Source organism: Rhinichthys klamathensis, unplaced genomic scaffold (genome assembly GCF_029890125.1).
Source record: "Rhinichthys klamathensis goyatoka isolate OS25496 unplaced genomic scaffold, OSU_Roscu_1.1 h1tg000216l_1, whole genome shotgun sequence".
Classification (NCBI taxonomy): domain Eukaryota; kingdom Metazoa; phylum Chordata; class Actinopteri; order Cypriniformes; family Leuciscidae; genus Rhinichthys; species Rhinichthys klamathensis.
The window spans coordinates 1,843,997-1,862,616 of NW_026606741.1; the positions used below are offsets into that span (position 1 = coordinate 1,843,997).

The 18,620-nt window shown below is 39.6% G+C and overlaps 1 protein-coding gene across 5 annotated transcripts in view; it reads right to left on the minus strand.

The window, feature by feature from the left end:
• The window catches only part of gria4a (glutamate receptor, ionotropic, AMPA 4a), a 136,777-nt gene that overhangs the window by 18,296 nt on the left and 99,861 nt on the right, over positions 1 to 18,620 (minus strand). For all 5 annotated transcript variants that reach the window (XR_008808294.1, XM_056264136.1, XM_056264135.1 and 2 more), the window contains exons 12-13: positions 12,151 to 12,349; positions 4,967 to 5,214 (exon numbers count right to left, since the gene is read on the minus strand). Coding sequence is in view for 4 of the 5 variants with exons in the window: in XM_056264136.1 (XP_056120111.1) it covers positions 4,967 to 5,214; positions 12,151 to 12,349 (447 nt within the window). In the remaining variant the exon portion in view is untranslated. The remainder of the gene's footprint in view (positions 1 to 4,966; positions 5,215 to 12,150; positions 12,350 to 18,620) is intronic.

The following is an 18,620-nucleotide window of genomic DNA, read 5'->3' on the forward strand; positions in this document are numbered from 1 at the left end:
AGCAAGAAATATGCAGTTTGTTGCAGATGCTGATATTTATATGAGCAAAAAGTAAGATGAAATTATGAAAGCAATGGGATCTTCATAACAGATTAAAATGCATATAAATATCAGTCGGTACTCTATATCTGCCAATAATACGCCTTAGTAAGATGATATTTAAATGCTTAGTTTTATGATCAAAGCTCTGTAGTTTTAAAACATATATAATGCAATGCAATACAATGGTGATTGACAGATGAACAAATAAACCTCAAAAGCCTGATGATCATATTTTGATATTATATTTGATACTTGAATAAAAAATAATGTCTGGATATTTAAGTAAATCAAGTTGATTAAGTCCATTAAATCTTCAAATATCAAAGTTATTCTTACATTTACTTTATAAAAATCAGTAAAGATTTCACAGCAAAAACACTCGAGCTAAAAGTGAACATTTTACAATTATACTAAAAGGTTTTACTTGCTAAAAAAGTCTAAACGATTAATCAGACGACAGAAGGCATGTAGTACTTCACTGTATGAATTAAATATACATCGATTCCTATTAAAGTTACAAATGTTACTCGGTGAAGATCAGTGAATGATTCTCTCACTTTCTTTTGTTGTGTGATTAACATTTAATGACAGAGAGAGCGGCGGGTTTATTAGGCTGCTGTCCCTTTAAGACCAAAATGACTTAATACACTGACAAGCATTCGATTATCACTGAATGTTCATGTTCACCGAAGACAAAACTGTATGCGTTTAAGTTAAAAAGTCCCTAAGACGGACATTTTGACATATTTTTGCGTGTTTTTGTCCGTTTTATCGCACACCCGAAGCCCAAAGTAGCCTGTACTTGTCCGTGTTTCTCTCCATCTCGGATCTCGCAGACAGAAACCGGATGTTGGACAGCGTGTCGTTCATAGATATCCATAATAAAGGCTAGATGTCTCGTCCGCGCTGCTGGCCAATGGAGGTGGACATCCGCACTGGCGGCCATCTTGCCACAGGCAGCTCGCTCACTCGTAACATTGTGTTTTAATGCTGCATGTACTTTTTAAATAACCATAACTTGCTCAATTTTCTACCGATTTTCAAATGGTTTGGTTTGTTATTAACGTCAGAGATGTAGTTATGACACTGCATACTTATTATGAATAATAAGTGTATAAATAAATAATCATCCAGAATTATAGCCACGTTAATAACGTTTGTAAGAAACCAAACCGTTTGTAAATCCGTCAAGATTTCGACGAGATAAGAGTATTAGTGTTCGTGCTGATCACTCATCTTACATCAGAGCCCGCCAGAAAGCTTGCCTGTGACAAGATGGCCGCCGGTGATGACGATAGAGACTCCGCCGTAAGACATCTAGCCTTTATTATGGATATCTATAGTGTCGTTCACAGCTTACTGCGCTTTAACACGTGACATTACATGATACGGATGTTACGCACGGGTGACAGCGCACCGCTTTAAAGGATAGGAACGGAAAGCGGCATCATGTTTCAATAATCGTTGGAAGCCAAAATCAGTTTCGAATGACGTCTTACTCTGCATGACCATAAATGACAGAGTATTTTAAGTTTACGCTGTTGTAATGAGACAAAATCACACGTAAATGTACCGCACTCATATCGAACCGTGAACCTTGACTTCTGTGTACCGTTACACCCCAATATATATATATATATAGTCAAACCAAACCAAACCAAAATTCATTCAGACACCTTTTCTCACATTATCACAGTTTATTCACTATAGTTTAGAAAATGGTAATAAAATATGACAGGAATTTTTCGGGTCGGGAAGATTTTCAGCTTTGTCGTGCAGTGTATACAAAGGGAAAACGAGAGGCGATTAACCTCTCCCGACCGGCAATCGGATGCTCGGATGAAAAACAGACGTTTAACCATTTCATCTTTAAAGGGTTAGTTCACCCCAAAATGTAAACTCTGTCAGTAATTACTCTCCCTCATGTTGTTCAACCCCGTAAGACTTTCGTTCACAAATTAAGATATTTTTGATTAAATCTGAGAGCTGGATCACTCCTCCATAGGCTTCTTAAGGGATCGAAACTGGCCGGCCCAAAAGTTATTAAAGACATCGTTAAAATAGTCCGAGTGACTACAGTGGCTCAATCTTAAAGGATTAGTTCACTTTTTTTTTTTTTAAATTTGCTGATAATTTACTCACCCCCTGTGTCATCCAATTTTTCTCCGTATAATGGACTTCAATGGGGTCCAAACGGTTCAAGGTCCAAATGACAGTTTCAGTGCAGCTTCAACGGGCTTTAAACGATACCAGACGACGAATAAGGGTCTTATCAAGCGAAACGATCGGTCATTAGGGATGGCTGACGCGAAACTGTCGTTCCGAAGCTTTGCGAGATCCCGAAGCGCTGATGTTTCGAAACACTGATCCGAAGCGTGATTCAAAACACCCATGTCACGTGACTACGGCTAAATGAAGCTTCTGAGTGTTTCGACAGGTGGCGTGCTCCGCCGATTCAGCGTTTGATTGAAAGGGTCGGGAACAGACCACACAATCGCACATCTGTTTAAAAGTGAAGTCAACTCATCTTGACCTCGTGGGTTTTATCTGAACGGAAATTATCTGTAAAAAAAAAAGTCCTTCCAAAGAAGAGAAATTAATATTTTTAATAAGAATCTCTAAAAAAGTGAGACATTGTGGCTAGATTTCTTTTAGCCTACAGGTTATAAGCTTCACATATTAGAAAAAAAGCTACAATAATTAAAAAAACACATTTTTAATGGCTCGTTGTCAAGGTTGGTTCAGTTCAACACCTGAAAGTGACCACTAGGTGTCACCGTTGAGACGGGTGTCAGATTGTTTCGAAGCCTCGACACAATATGCCACATTTGGTTCAACTGTTTCATTGCTTCACGAAGCCTTGATCTGCCCTTGATCGTTTCAAAAATAAATAAAAAAGTTTAAGTTTTATAAGCACAAATGCTCGCCTTGCTCTGTTCTGTGAGACCTTTTCAACGTAATTGAGTATTACGTGACGTCACGAACGCGCATCACAGAACAGAGCAAGGCGAGCATTTGTGCTTATAAAGGCCAATTTATACTTCTGCGTCGGGTGCGCGCAGTAGTTACGGCGTAGCATACGCACAGACGCGTACCATACGCCGTACCCTTCGCCGTAACCTGACGCGCACCTCCTCAAAAATGTAACTACACGTCGCGACGACGCGGACCGCAAGATCTGTGATTGGTCGGCTTGGTAGCATCGCGTTTCCTCCTATGCATTTCCGGCGTGTTCTTCTGCACCGCCCGCCATTTTTAAATTCTAAGTACAGCGAAACTGTTAAAAAAACTAAAAATGTACCTTTTCCACCTCGATAAGCTCCAACTCCAACATGATCTGCTCTCTTTCAGTCGCCATTGCTTGTAGTAACCTAAACTCAAAACAGCTGCGAGGAATCTTCTTCTTCTTGCCGCGAGGAATCTAAACACAGTGGAACATTAAAACCCTCCGCCGCCAACTAGCGTTTCGGCGCTGTACTGCAGAGCAACGCAGACCTAAACGCAGAAGTATAAATGCTCATGACGGCGTCGCCTACGTGCGTAGCGTACGCCGTACACTACGGCGTACACTCGACGCAGAAGTATAAATTGGCCTTAAAACTTAAACTTTTTTATTTATTTTTTAAACGATCGATCGTTTCGCTAGATAAGACCATTATTCATCGTCTGGTATCGTTTAAAGCCCGTTGAAGCTGCACTGAAACTGTCATTTAGACCTTGAACCGTTTGGACCCCATTGAAGTCCATTATACGGAGAAAAATCCTGGAATGTTTTCATCAAAAACCTTCATTTCTTTTCGACTGAAGAAAGACAGACATGGACATCTTGAATGACACGGGGGGTGAGTAAATTATCAGCAAAAGTTTTTTTAAAAGTGAACTAATCCTTTAAGTTTATTAAGTGACGAGAATACTTTGTGCGCAAAAAAACAAAACAAAAATAACGACTTTATTCAACTCTTCATGTTCTTCTCTGTGGGCCTCGAGATAGTTCACGTAGTGTAACAGCGCAGCGCTTCTGTTGTACGTCACACGTAGGCTCACTATTGGCCGACGCTGGTCGTGTGTGAGATGCGTGAACAACATGAGAGTGAGTAATTACTCACAATTTTCTTTTTGGGTAAACTAACCCCTTAATGCAGCAAGAAAGAAACCGAAAAGAGGGAGATCTTTAAGTTCTGTAGCTCAAATAGCTACAGATATAGTTCGTGTCGCAAAGTGGATAAACCATATATTACCCACGTCTTCCATAATATCTGTCAGCTGTTAAATTTAACTACACAATTAGATAATAACAGTTTAGCTCAACCAATCACCAAGCAATGCTTCATGTTGTTCAGTCTGTGTGTAAAAAGAGCATTAGCAATTAAAGTAAAAACACTTCAGAAAACATGATGTCGGAATAATTTTTAGTCCCAAATGTTTATAGATATTACTGGTAGTCACTGTATGAAGAATTATTGGGTATAATATGTCACAGTTTACTTTATTTTGCTCTCCTCACTTACATAAACGAACTATAGTGTCCTGCACACACTAGAAAACAAACATTAAAAATGATATCTGGTGTCTGAATCATTTTTGGTTTGACTAATATATATACATTACATATATAGTTTCAGTATTTTTTAAGTCCCTGATGTTGATCCCCACTTCGATTAGATTAAAGACAGCATCTGTATATGTGACCACAAAACATCACTGTGTCACAGAGAGTCCTGAGTGTGACAACTGAGAGAAACTGAGAGAGAGAGAGAGAGAGAGAGAGAGAGAGAGAGAGAGAGAGAGAGAGAGAGAGAGAGAGAGAGAGAGAGAGAGAGAGAGAGAGAGAGAGAGAGAGAGAGAGAGAGAGAGAAACACAGCAGGGTAGGTGGAATACTATAACAGCTCTGTGATTGGTGGGTTGTTATAGGACTCCACCCACCTTAGCTGCGATCCTTTGGGAGTCGCGACCCCGTATCCCTTGGAGTCCAGATTGCCTCCGACCTTCATGGTGTCGCAGGGCTTCCTCTGCTCTGTGTACTCGTTCATCGTGGACTCCAGCAGGAAGGCGTACTTGCCCTTGGACTTGCGCACGCGCGCCACTCCCTCGGCCGTGGTCTTGGTGAACACCGTGGGCTCCGCAGACTTCATGTAGCTCCACATTTTTTCGTACACCGCAATCTTTGACCTCTAGAGGGCGGAACACATCAAATCAGTCACACACACAAACATGTATTTAGCTAGAAACACAGGTAGAAAACTAGATAAAGTCAGTCACCTTCATTTATATAGCGCTTTTAACTATATAGATAGTTTCAAAGCTGCTTTACAGTGATAGTAGGACATTACCGTAACAGATTAGACTTTACAGCAGCTCTAGGATAAAGTTATTGTCCAGGTAAAGTACGTTTTTTATTGATTCACTTATGTTGTAAAGATCATCAAAGAGATACATATAAAGATAATTGTCCTTTGGCACTACAAGTCGTAGTAACTCAACAAAAAAAAAATCGTACAATGCAATCTTTGGCCTCTAGAGGGCGAAAGACATCAAATCAGTCACACAATCTGTTCTTCAAAATCATGAAACTTACTTTACCTGGACAATAACTTTATTCTAGAGCTAAACAATCTGTTACTGTAATGTGCTATTATCACTGTAAAGCTGCTTTTGAAACAGTCTATATAAAAGCGCTTTATAAATGAAGGTGACTTGACATAAAAAAAAATAAAAAAAAAGGTATAGAAAACTAGATAAAGATTGTTCTTTGGCACAACTAGTCAAATGGCAATTATCTTAAAGAATATTTAACTCGTTGGTAACACTTTATTTTACAGTGTCATTGTTACATGTACTATACAGTAAATTATGCATAATTACATGCAACTAACCCTCAACCAAACCCTAATCATGCAACTAACATGCAACTAACCCTCAACCCTAACCCTATGTAGTAACTTAATATTACTTAAATGTATAATTATACACAAAGTATTCTCGTCACTTAATAAACTTAAAGGATTAGTTCACTTTAAAAAAAACTTTTTCTGATAATACACTCCCACAAAATAAATCATATTTTATCATCCTTATGGGGTTTTTATTTCTTGCACATGATCGACTGACTGTATATATTCTTGCTCAATATGTGCATGTTAATAAATGTGCATGTGATTTTATTCGGAAATAATTTGATTATGTAAAAAGTAGCAGAGTGGTCAAATATACACTAAAAGTCGGTAAAAGTCTCCGCTCACCAAAGCTGCATGCACTTATTTGATTAAAAATAGAGAAAAAAACTGTAATATTGTGAAAAATTATTACAATTTAAAATATCTGTTTTCTATGTGAGTGTAATTTATTCCTGTGATCAAAGCTGCATGTTCAGCATCATTACTCCAGTCTTCAGTGTCACATGATCCTTCAGAAATCACTCTAATATGATGATCTGATGCACATTGTTGAAAATTGTGATACATTTTATTTCCCAGGATTCATATTGATATATGTGATTTTATATGTGTGATACTGTAGTGAGCTCTAAAGTGTGCACTACTGTGCTTGTAAATAAGACGGATGTGTGTAATACGGCTGAAAGTGTGTTAGTCCTGTGAGATATGGTATTTGACGTGCTGGTGTCCCAGTGTGTCTCGTACTCGATCATTTGTGCCTCTTTCATACAGAAGCTCAGTCAGACGCTCCAGTGTGTGAGAGGAGAGCGGCGGACCGAGACGGACAGCCGGCCCATTATAATGTTTGTCACGTCCGGCCTGGAGCGACGCGCTGTTGTGCCGTAACACTCCAGAATAAAACATCACACGCCGACAAATAAACAACACCCTCGACTCAGACACAAACACCCGACAACAAATGACAAACAAACTCAGAACACAACGGGACGCCTGACATTTACTTATTCCCACGGTTACTGATCAAATGCTTCTCGCCGGTGGATCAGAGACGACACTGTTACTGTGATGGGAGTCCAGAGAGTGAGACAGATCACTTTATATTGTAATATAAATATTAACTCTATTAATCACACAGCTCTCTCTCTCTCTATATATATATATATATAAATGTATATATATATTATATCCCACTTCATTAGCATTCATACAATATAATCACATAGAGCGATATTTAGCTATATAGCAAATCACAACTGCGTGATTCCTTGTATTGTTGCAAAATGTCACACAGCACTATGTATAAAGTTGGATATATATTCTATACCACTTCATACAGTACAATCACGAAGGGCAATATGTACCATATACAGTAGCAAATCTCAAATGCTTGTTTGTTTATATCGTCACAAAATGTAATCTATATTACCGTCCAGCTGTAATTTGCTAAATGCGATTATAAGACACGAAGATATTGAGATATTATAAACATTAAAGGGTTAGTTCACCCAAAAATGAAAATTACCCCATGATTTGTGCCAATCGCTTGTGTAAATAAACATATTTATAACTTTATAAACTATAATCACTGGCTTCTGCTAACGGCCGTACACGAGTCGGGTTCCGGCCAAAGAGTGACCTCTGTCCCGACGCATGACCTCGGACCTGACACATGACCTCGGACCTGACACATGACGAGTGACCTCTGACCCGACGCATGACCTCGGACCTGACGCATGACGAGTGACCTCTGACCCGACGCATGACCTCGGACCTGACGCATGACCTCGGACCTGACACATGACGAGTGACCTCGGACCCGACGCATGACGAGTGACCTCTGACCCGACGCATGACCTCGGACCTGACGCATGACGAGTGACCTCTGACCCAACGCATGACGCATGACCTCGGACCTGACGCATGACGAGTGACCTCTGACCCAACGCATGACGCATGACCTCGGACCCGACGCATGACCTCGGACCTGACGCATGACGAGTGACCTCGGACCCGACGCATGACGAGTGACCTCTGACCCGACGCATGACGCATGACCTCGGACCCGACGCATGACGAGTGACCTCGGACCCAACGCATGACGCATGACCTCGGACCCGACGCATGACCTCGGACCTGACGCATGACGAGTGACCTCGGACCCGACGCATGACGAGTGACCTCTGACCCGACGCATGACCTCGGACCTGACGCATGACGAGTGACCTCTGACCCAACGCATGACGCATGACCTCGGACCTGACGCATGACCTCGGACCTGACGCATGACGAGTGACCTCTGACCCAACGCATGACGCATGACCTCGGACCCGACGCATGACCTCGGACCTGACGCATGACGAGTGACCTCTGACCCAACGCATGACGCATGACCTCGGACCCGACGCATGACCTCGGACCTGACGCATGACGAGTGACATCTGACCCAACGCATGACGCATGACCTCGGACCTGACACATGACGAGTGACCTCTGACCGGACGCATGACCTCGGACCTGACACATGACGAGTGACCTCTGACCCGACGCATGACCTCGGACCCGACGCATGACGAGTGACCTCTGACCCGACGCATGACCTCGGACCCGATGCATGACGAGTGACCTCTGACCCGACGCATGACCTCGGACCTGACACATGACGAGTGACCTCTGACCCGACACATGACCTCGGACCTGACACATGATGATTGACCTCTGACCCAACACATGACCTCGGACCCGACACATGACGAGTGACCTCTAACCCAACGCATGACCTCGGACCCGACGCATGACGAGTGACCTCTGACCCGACGCATGACCTCGGACTTGACACATGACGAGTGACCTCTGACCCGACGCATGACCTCGGACCCGACGCATGACGAGTGACCTCTGACCTGACGCATGACCTCGGACCCGACGCATGACGAGTGACCTCTGACCCGACGCATGACCTCGGACCTGACACATGACGAGTGACCTCTGACCCAACGCATGACGAGTGACCTCTGACCCGACGCATGACAAGTGACCTCGGACCCGACCTCTGACAAGTGACCTCTGACCCGACGCATGACAGGTGACCTCTGACCCGACGCATGACAAGTGACCTCTGACCCGATGCATGATGAGTGACCTCTGACCTGACGCATGACGAGTGACCTCTGACCCAACCTCTGACAAGTGACCTCTGACCCGACACATGACAGGTGACCTCTGACCCGAAGCATGACGAGTGACCTCTGACCTGACCTCTGACCCGACACATGACGAGTGACCTCTGACCCGACGCATGATGAGTGACCTCTGACCCGACGCATGACGAGTGACCTCTGATCCGACGCATGATGAGTGACCTCTGACCTGACCTCTGACCTGACGCATGACGAGTGACCTCTGACCAGACCTCTGACGAGTGACCTCTGACCCGATGCATGACAAGTGACCTCTGACCCAACGCATGACGAGTGACCTCTGACCTGACGCATGACGAGTGACCTCTGACCCGACGCATGACAGGTGACCTCTGACCTGACGCATGACGAGTGACCTCTGACCCGACACATGATGAGTGACCTCTGACCCGACGCATGATGAGTGACCTCTGATCCAACCTCTGATGAGTGACCTCTGACCCGACACATGACAGGTGACCTCTGACCCGACGCATGACGAGTGACCTCTGACCTGACCTCTGACCCGACGCATGACGAGTGACCTCTGACCAGACCTCTGACGAGTGACCTCTGACCCGATGCATGACAAGTGACCTCTGACCCGACGCATGACGAGTGACCTCTGACCTGACCCATGACGAGTGACCTCTGACCCGACGCATGACGAGTGACCTCTGACCCGACGCATGATGTAGGTGTAGCGTAAGATTAGGTGAGAGTCGATGCCTCTCGGGGTTCAAACTAACAGGGCGGGGCAACAAACCCAAGCTCCTCCCACAGTTCTCTGTAAAAATAGACTCGCGTACGGAGATGAAAATATCTTTAGTTTATTTATTTTAAGTTATATTGTGTGTTGTTGGTATAATATTTGCTGAAATGTTAAAAAATGTTAAATAAATGTTTTTAAATTGTAGTTCTGTAATGTATTTGTTCTTTGAAAAACCATACAAAATAGCAAAAAGAACATTTTGGCTATTAAATTTATGCAAATAGTGAAATATTGGCTAAATAAATGGGGGGAAAAAGCACAAATTTTTTTGGGGGTATTCTGCCTTCGGCTGAGCGTTTCACAATATTCGGTTTCATCCAAGGATTTTCATTTCAGTGCGTCCCTATCATATACACCAAGGATGGCTTGAGGGTGAGTAAATTATGGGATCATTTTCATTTTCCGATGAGCTAACCCTTTAACATCCTGATTCTGTAAAGCTGCTTTGAAGCAATGAGTATTGTGAATAGCGCTATACAAATGAATTTGACTTGACTTTGACTAGATTAGTGGAAAGAATGAGAAGAAATGGCGGAAAGAGAGAGAGACGGGTTGGTCAAGAGAATGAGAATGAGGTGTCAGAGAGAGAGTGAGACAGCTCGACAGAAAGAAGGTGAGACGGGTCAGTGCAAGTTGTCGCAGAGAGAATGAGAAACCTGGTGGAGAGAGTGAGACAGATTGGTGGAAAGCGAATGGCGTGAGAAAATGAATGTAGTTTCCCATGTAGATGTGTAGCATCACACCATCTGTGCTTGACAACAGGGAAACAGAGACTGAGTGAGACGCATGCAGCGCTGCTCAGTTCATCAATGAACACAACATTCATTTAACTCTCTCTCTCTCTCTCGCTCTCCATCTATCTGTCTTTCTCCCTCTATCGCTTTCCCTTGGCTCTCTGAGTGTCACGTTTTGGTTTTGTCATTGTCATGGTTCTGTGTCTTGTCATGGTTCTGTGTCTTGTCATGTGATTCCGTTTGTCATGTGATCCTGCCATGTGTCTGGTCATTGGTATATTGTCTGGTCATTGTTCACAGGTGTCCCTTGTCTTGTCATTAGTCTGTGTATTTAAGCCCTCATGTTTGCCATGTGTCTTTGCTAAGTATTGTTTCCTGTAGACCACGTTCATGTCTTCATTGTGAGTTTTCATGCCATTTTTGTTTCATGTTTGATCTTGTTTGTAATAAACTGCACTTGGGTTCTCCATAAGCTTGCCTCCAGCGGATCCGTTACACTGAGTAAATCGCTTTTTTAGCTCCTCCGACAGTTTCTCTATGTAGATCTTGAGTGCAGGCTAATACTCTTGATTCAATATCTGATCTAGTATTGTGATGACTGAACATTAATGTGCACGTCAGACTGGATCCCTCAAACTAAACACAGCATCCAGCCTCATCTGGTGATTAGACGATATGGCCTATAGATATGTAAATATATAAACAAAAGTTTGGGGTCAGTAGAATTTTAAGTGTATTTGAAAGAAGTCTTTTATGCTCACCAAAGCTGCATTTATTTGAATAATAAAAAAATACAGTAATATTGTGAAAAATTATTACGATTAAAAATAACTGTTTTCTATGTGAATATATGTTAAAATGTAATTTATTCCTGTGATCAAAGCATCATTACTCCAGTCTTCAGTGTCACATGATCCTTCAGAAATCATTCTAATATGATGATTTTATCCTGAAGATATTTTTTTGATTATTATCAATGTTGAAAACAGTTAATATTTCTGTGGAAACTGATACATTTAATTTTTCAGGATTATTTGATGAATAGAAAGTTCAAAAGAACAGCATTTATTTGAAATGTAATGTTTTGTAACATTATAAATATATTTACTGCCACTTTTGATCTATTTAATATATATATATATATATATATATATATAAATATCCTGGAACTGTTTTCAACATTGTTAATAACAATAAATGTTTATTGAGCATCAAATCATCATATTAGAGTGATTTCTGAAGGATCATGTGACACTGAAGACTGGAGTAATGATGCTTTGATCACAGAAATAAATTACACTTGACTATAAATAGAAAATAGCTTCTTTAAATTGTAATAATATATATTTTTTTAATCAAATAAATGCAGCCTTGGTGAGCATTAGAGAACAAATATGAAAAATATTACTGATCCCAAACTTTTGAATGGCAGTATATATATATATATATCGTCATACCACCCTGCCCTAGAATGAATCATCAATCTAAATATTGATCTAAGTCTAAATAAGCATTAATATTGATCTCTCACCCTAAAGAACTCTTTGGTGGAGCCAGAATCCAGAGTCCCGTAGGCGATCTCAGTCTGTTTGGCGAGATCTTCTGCGCTCTCGATCGGCGACACCATTCGCTCCACCGTGAGGAAGGCGGCCAGGTTCGCCGTGTAGGACGAGATGATGATAAGAGTGAAGAACCACCAAACTCCTCCCACTATACGCCCAGACAGAGACCTGAGACACACACACGGAGAATTTAACAACTAAAATCACAACACAGTACATTTAGATTGAGATTTCAATCATGTATAAGCCTGTGACCGGTAGAGTAAATAAATGGATTTGATACCGTTCCATTTTATCATGTGAATCTTAAATGCCTCCATCTGATTTATTATTTGAATATCTCATCTATAATCTGCTGTTTCCATTTGTTGACACACAATTGTCAATTCAAAGGTACAGAGATTGATTGCACCAATGCACATTTATTGAGAGCGTTCTCTAAAAAAAATACATGCACACAGTTTTTCCCTGTTTAAAGATGCATATTGTACACTGTAAAAATGATTTATTGAAGTTTATTGGAGTATATTTTACAAGAAAATACCATTTCAGTCTTTCTACTTTAAAGTGTCATGTTACTTGCAGTTATTTGCTAAATTTACTGAGTGGATAAAAATAAAAATTCAGTGCACAAATAAGTCAAATGTAAATGACACATGTGTGTGATTTCATTTTGCACATTTTTTCTTTGTTATTTTAGACTTGGAAACAATCTCTGGTCTTACTTCACGAGATAGTAATATTACATTCCTTTCGAAATGACTTTACACTACTTGAACAAGTGAGCGAACACTCATTATAAGCTCATGAAACTCTTATGAGAAAAATAGAAAAAGATCTCATTATAAACACGTCATTCTCTCACTTTAGACTAATCTATTGAAACGCACCACAAGCTACTCTGACCTGGGTTCATCAATACGAATGGCAGATTCGTTCAAAAGCCGTAGTTAAATTAAATTACCCTAAATACCAGGGAAATGCATTATATACGGCAGTACGCTGCAGGGAACGGGACAGTTTCTTCACAGAAGCTGTGATGATAATAAACTGTTAAAATGACTAAGGAACTGCCCAAGCCAAACTAGGCCGTTCCCCATTGGTCCTCTCAGTAGAAAACAAAACCATCTGTTTATTCTTGGTCTGTTGGACCAAAGTCAGACTCATACTGACACTCCGACTACACTAAGAAAGGACTATTGTATATAACCTCACATTGATCATCTTACAAAAGTTATATTGAATTATAATATAAAATTAAACTATAAATAAATAAGCAAACATCAAATCTATCAAGTATGTTCTGTGAAGGAACCATGAAGGAAATCAGTTAAAGATGAGAATTTGTTTATCTTCAATACTGATTTAATAGTAAAATCCGTTTTTTTATTTGTATAAAGCTCTGCCTTTTCATACTATTGTTTTAGAGAGGCCTACTACAGAAAAGAAGTGGCTAACAATGCAAGAACATTTTATATACATTTTAAAAAAAGAGCGCTGACATTCTAGCCAATCAAGTTTAAGATGCGGTTTGAGTTATGTAGAACTGAACCAATCATAATTGAATACTCATGCTGTTGTTATCCAATTACTGCGGCCCACAGGATGTGAGGGGCGGGGCTTATCAGCAGCGTTCAGAAGTGGATAACAGGTCAGTTATATTTAAAAACATTCATATATATTTATTTCTTTGTATATTGGCAAGATATATATTTAAAGATCATCTTTAACATCAGCCGAGAGGTTTATCTTATGTGTTTTACCGGTTATCAGTAAAGACACAAATGTGATGTAAACACAGAGATATGCTAAGTAAGGTACAACTTCTCTTTATAATCCTTCCCAGAGGATCAACCGTTGTTTCCCTCAGCAGACTGACGGCTCTTGCCCACGGGAACAGACCTGTCGAGGTCTCAAACGTTTAGGATATTAGTTTAAAAGGCTCGTCGGACCGTTGCTCTTATCTCCAGAGCGTCACCGCGTCTGCGCATGCGTCATACAGGTAAGCGTTTTTCCTTATTACGCATGTTTACGTCATACGTGAAGTTGATGTGGAAAAGCTTGCATCAAATTTCTTGATGCTATTTTTCTTCCTTTTTTTTTTTTTCTTCTCAAAACTATCTGCACTTAATTTGGCAAGTTCCGCTATACTTTGTAGGCTATTTTAGCTTTATGTCTGATATTTTTATATACTACTTACTTTTATACAGTTAAAATTAAGGGCACGTTTGACTTAAAGGGATAGTTCATCCAAAAATGATTTTTTTTTTGTCATCATTTAAGGTAGGGTAGGCAATTGTCGGAGATGCTATATAGTGAGTTAACCCTCTGGGGACCAAGAACGCGCCCGCGCGTTTTGCTGTTTTTTTTTTCACATAGCAGCAACATAGACTTAAAATACTCCGTCATTTATGGTCATATAAATAAAATCAATACATGATTATAAACTATAGAGGGTCTTCTTTTTTTGTGTACACTCACATTAACATCAAAACCTTGTTTTTTTTTTTAAATAAATAAAATAAACAGGGTGCGCTTTCAGCTCACTCTGTCTCCGCAAAAATCTTTCTGAAACATGTCTGGAAAATGAACGGAAACTCCGCTAATACTTATCACACAAACATGAAACATACGTCTAAAGAACGCTTTAAATTTCTACTTTTAAATAAAACAATTCACATTTAAAACAAATATTCTCCTGCAATGTAATCTGTCTGAAACTAAAGAGAAGTACAGTTTCTCCTGTCTCAGCTCATTATCGTTAATTTGTTCACACCCACTCGCAGAGCGCGCTATTCATAAGATAATGTGTTGAGGCCATTTGCAAAATAGATAAACGCCCCCTGGCAAATGCTGTAAACACACTAAATTTTTAAGTAAGATTAAGATTCGTCTTGCGCGGCTATGAGGAATAATCCTGGGACATTTACCACAGAACAAGTGCTGGTTTCACTTCGAGGAGGAGCAACAGATTCAGCTGAGAAGTGTAAATGTTTTGTGCTTTGTTCTAATCGCGATATAGAATAACGTTAGTGTCTGTAAACGGAAAAATAGCATAGCCTACTGTTTTGTGAATCATGTTTCTGTGTGTGTGTGTGTGTGTGTGTGTGTGTGTGAATGAACGCAGATACGCACTTACAGACGAAATAAAATAACATTTCTTTGACTAGTTTTGGATAAAGTTTTTCAAATCAAATAAGCATCAAATAAGCTTAAAATAAGCTTCAAAATAAAGACATCAAATAAGCTTATGTTTTGTCAATAAACTAATCAACTAAGATGTTTGTTCCAATGCAAGCTATATGAAAATAATGAATCCTCAACTGTGAAATATGTATGATCAAACTAAGACATTTATGGAAAAAGACTATTTTATTTTCAAGATGTTTCCAACTCTAACTTTGAACTGAAATAAAACCATGTCTATATGGTGAAGGGTGTGTGATAGAAGTGTCCAGAGTATTCACCCTGTATTTTAAAGAAGAACATTTAATTATTTGCGATACATTATTCATTCACAAAGAATTCAGGGACATTATTCATTTCCCTAAAGGTTGGAGTTTTCCTCATTTTTTAAATTAAGGCATTAAGATTTTTTATTCCTCTTTTTAGTCAACTTTAGCATGGGTGTTTTCACTTATTCTAAGCAGTGTGTGTGTGTATGTATATATATATAATTAAAAAGCAATTTTAACCAGAAACCAGTCCTTTGTTGTGTATCTTTGGATTATGTTGTGTTGTAAATAAATCCAAACAATCTAAAAGCCATTCTTTTTTAAATCTCCTCATTCTTTGTGCAAGGCTCCTCCTAATGATAGGGCCTGATAGCACCTAATAGGGCCATTATGGGGAGGGTCTTTGTCTTTCTCAGGTGTGAAATGCCATGCATATTAATGAGAGATCACGCCTCCCCGCATAAAGCTTTCTCACACTAAACATGTCATACACATTCTAAAAGACTTTATTGACTTATCTGAATGAGTAGTCAGGATGATTCTCACATAGTTTTGGAGCAAATATTCTAGACTATGTGATACAAGTTTCAAAAGTCTTGAGAAGAAATAATCAATATGTGTTTTGTGGCTTTATTTCAGAAACTTTTATTTTTAAGTTTTTCAATAACCATGCATAAATAATATTCTCTCAAAAATACAAACATGTAAATACATGTTGCTCAAAGATTATGGTAGCCCCATTTGTCCTATATAGAGTGAATTTACACCTTTGCCATTAACATGTTTATAAATAACTGAAAAAAGCACAAATGTCAGTGCATGTCAAAACATCCCAAGGGCCTCAAAAAACCCTTTGTCCCCAGAGGGTTAACTTTGAAAGCAATATAGTGATTGCTTTCAGGATGTGAAGAGACTTACTTTCAACCAGCATAACAAAATATCTTTCTGGAACAAATCGCCTACCCTGCTATACTTTCTATACTGCAATTATGACTTTATAACTCCCAATTGCGTGTTATAAAGTCAGAATTGCGAGATATAAACATGCAATTCTGAGAAAAAAGTCAGAATTACGAGTTTATTTCTCGCAATTGCGAGTTTTTATCTCACAATTCTGACCTTTTTTCTCACAATTGCGACTTTATATCACGCAATTCTGATGTGAACTGATGTGAAGATGTAAACTCGCAACTGTGAGAAAAAAAACGTCAGAATTGTGAGATAAAAAGTCGCATACCTTTCTTATTTTTCATTATGTGGCGGAAACAAGCTTCCATAATATGGGTTCGAATCTCGTTGTGAATGATTTTCTTTCCAGATGATGAACGATACAAATGTGGGACGGTACATTAAGCCACATTAAGTTTTAAATGTACTAAAACTCAGTTTACACCTTTATTGATGATGCTTACTGTTAACGGGCACACAGATGTAAATGTGACAATCATCGTTGGTGTGTGAATCAGTCCTTTTTTTGTGATTGTTGCAGGCAAAAATCCTTGATTATGCGGCCCGTTTTCTTTTAAAATGCGATGTGGGATATTTATGCAATTTTATGCGATGAAATTGCGGGAACTTGCAAAAATTGCGGCTTGATGAAGAAGAGAAAAAAAGTGATTCCCCAACACCCTGTTCTCACTAGGCTACTGTAACGAGTCATTTCTTATGACTTCCTATGATAAGCTAGCGTATACATCACAGAAAGTGCTGGAATATTTCAGTTCTCATCTTGTTTTATTTCAGAGTTCAGACCTTAACCCTCTGGGGTCCTTCGGCCCCAATGGACCCGAAGCATTTACATTTTTTTTTTTTTTTTTAAATCATAGCTTTATCGGAATGGTCCGAAATTTGGTGACTTTGTTGGTACTTGGTATATGAACACCCAAAAAAATTGGGGACAGGATTTGAATAGTCTAAGTGGTTGTAAAAAAATAGTTACACTCAGGACCTTTGGGTCCAAATGGACCCGCATAGGAAATGAATGGGGAATTTGGCAAAAATGTGAAAATACAGAGTTATTTTGTGCGTACAATCTACAAATCAGCCACGATCCAGAAAAAAAGCACACAACAGTGAAGGGGTGAATCTATAAAACATCAAGAGTGCAAAACAGACACATCCACACACACACACACACACACACACACACACAAAAACACACTTTTATACACATACACACTAATAAATTACATATGGGTTTTGAAGTTTTAAAATGCTCAGTTTGTCCACCAGATGGCATCCATCTCATTTCAAAAATTGCTTTCATGAGGCCTAGGCTTGACTCTAAAATGAAATACAGCTTTAAAAAAAAAAAAATATATATATATTATATTCAATGGGGAAAAAATGGGTCATAATTATTGCATTAATATTAATTATAAATAATTTTTATTTTTGAAATTATCTCAAAACACCAAAAAAGAAAAGAAAAATATTATAAAAAACAAGTAAAAAAAAAAAAAGATGATTTTTTTAAATAAATATTAATCCCACCCTTCCGGCCCATTCGGACCCGAAGGTCCTGAGTGTGACTCTGAAATGAAGGATCCCAGAGGGTTAATAAACACATCAAACTTACAAAACATTGATGAGTCAAACAAGTTCTGTAGCTTTACAAAAGGAATATGCTACAACTTCAGTAAAAATGAATAAATGAATATAAAAAAATAAAGTGTGCTCCTGTTTTTCAGTTTTTCGATGATGTTCACGTCGCGTAATTACGTCACTTCATAACGTTCCCATGGCAACAGGGGGAAACGCCTGCTCTCGTGTGACGCAAACGCAACATTTTTCAACTTTCCGCTAAGATATATGTGACTTTTTTGCAACGAAAATGCGAGGATTATGAAATCATGCAAACCGTGCGTATTTTGCACGGAAATCGGCAATTTATGCGGCGAAAGTGCGGCATATTTGAAAAAATGCGGCCCTCGGATAAATATGCGGACTTTGGCTGATTATGCACTGAATCATGCGATCGCATA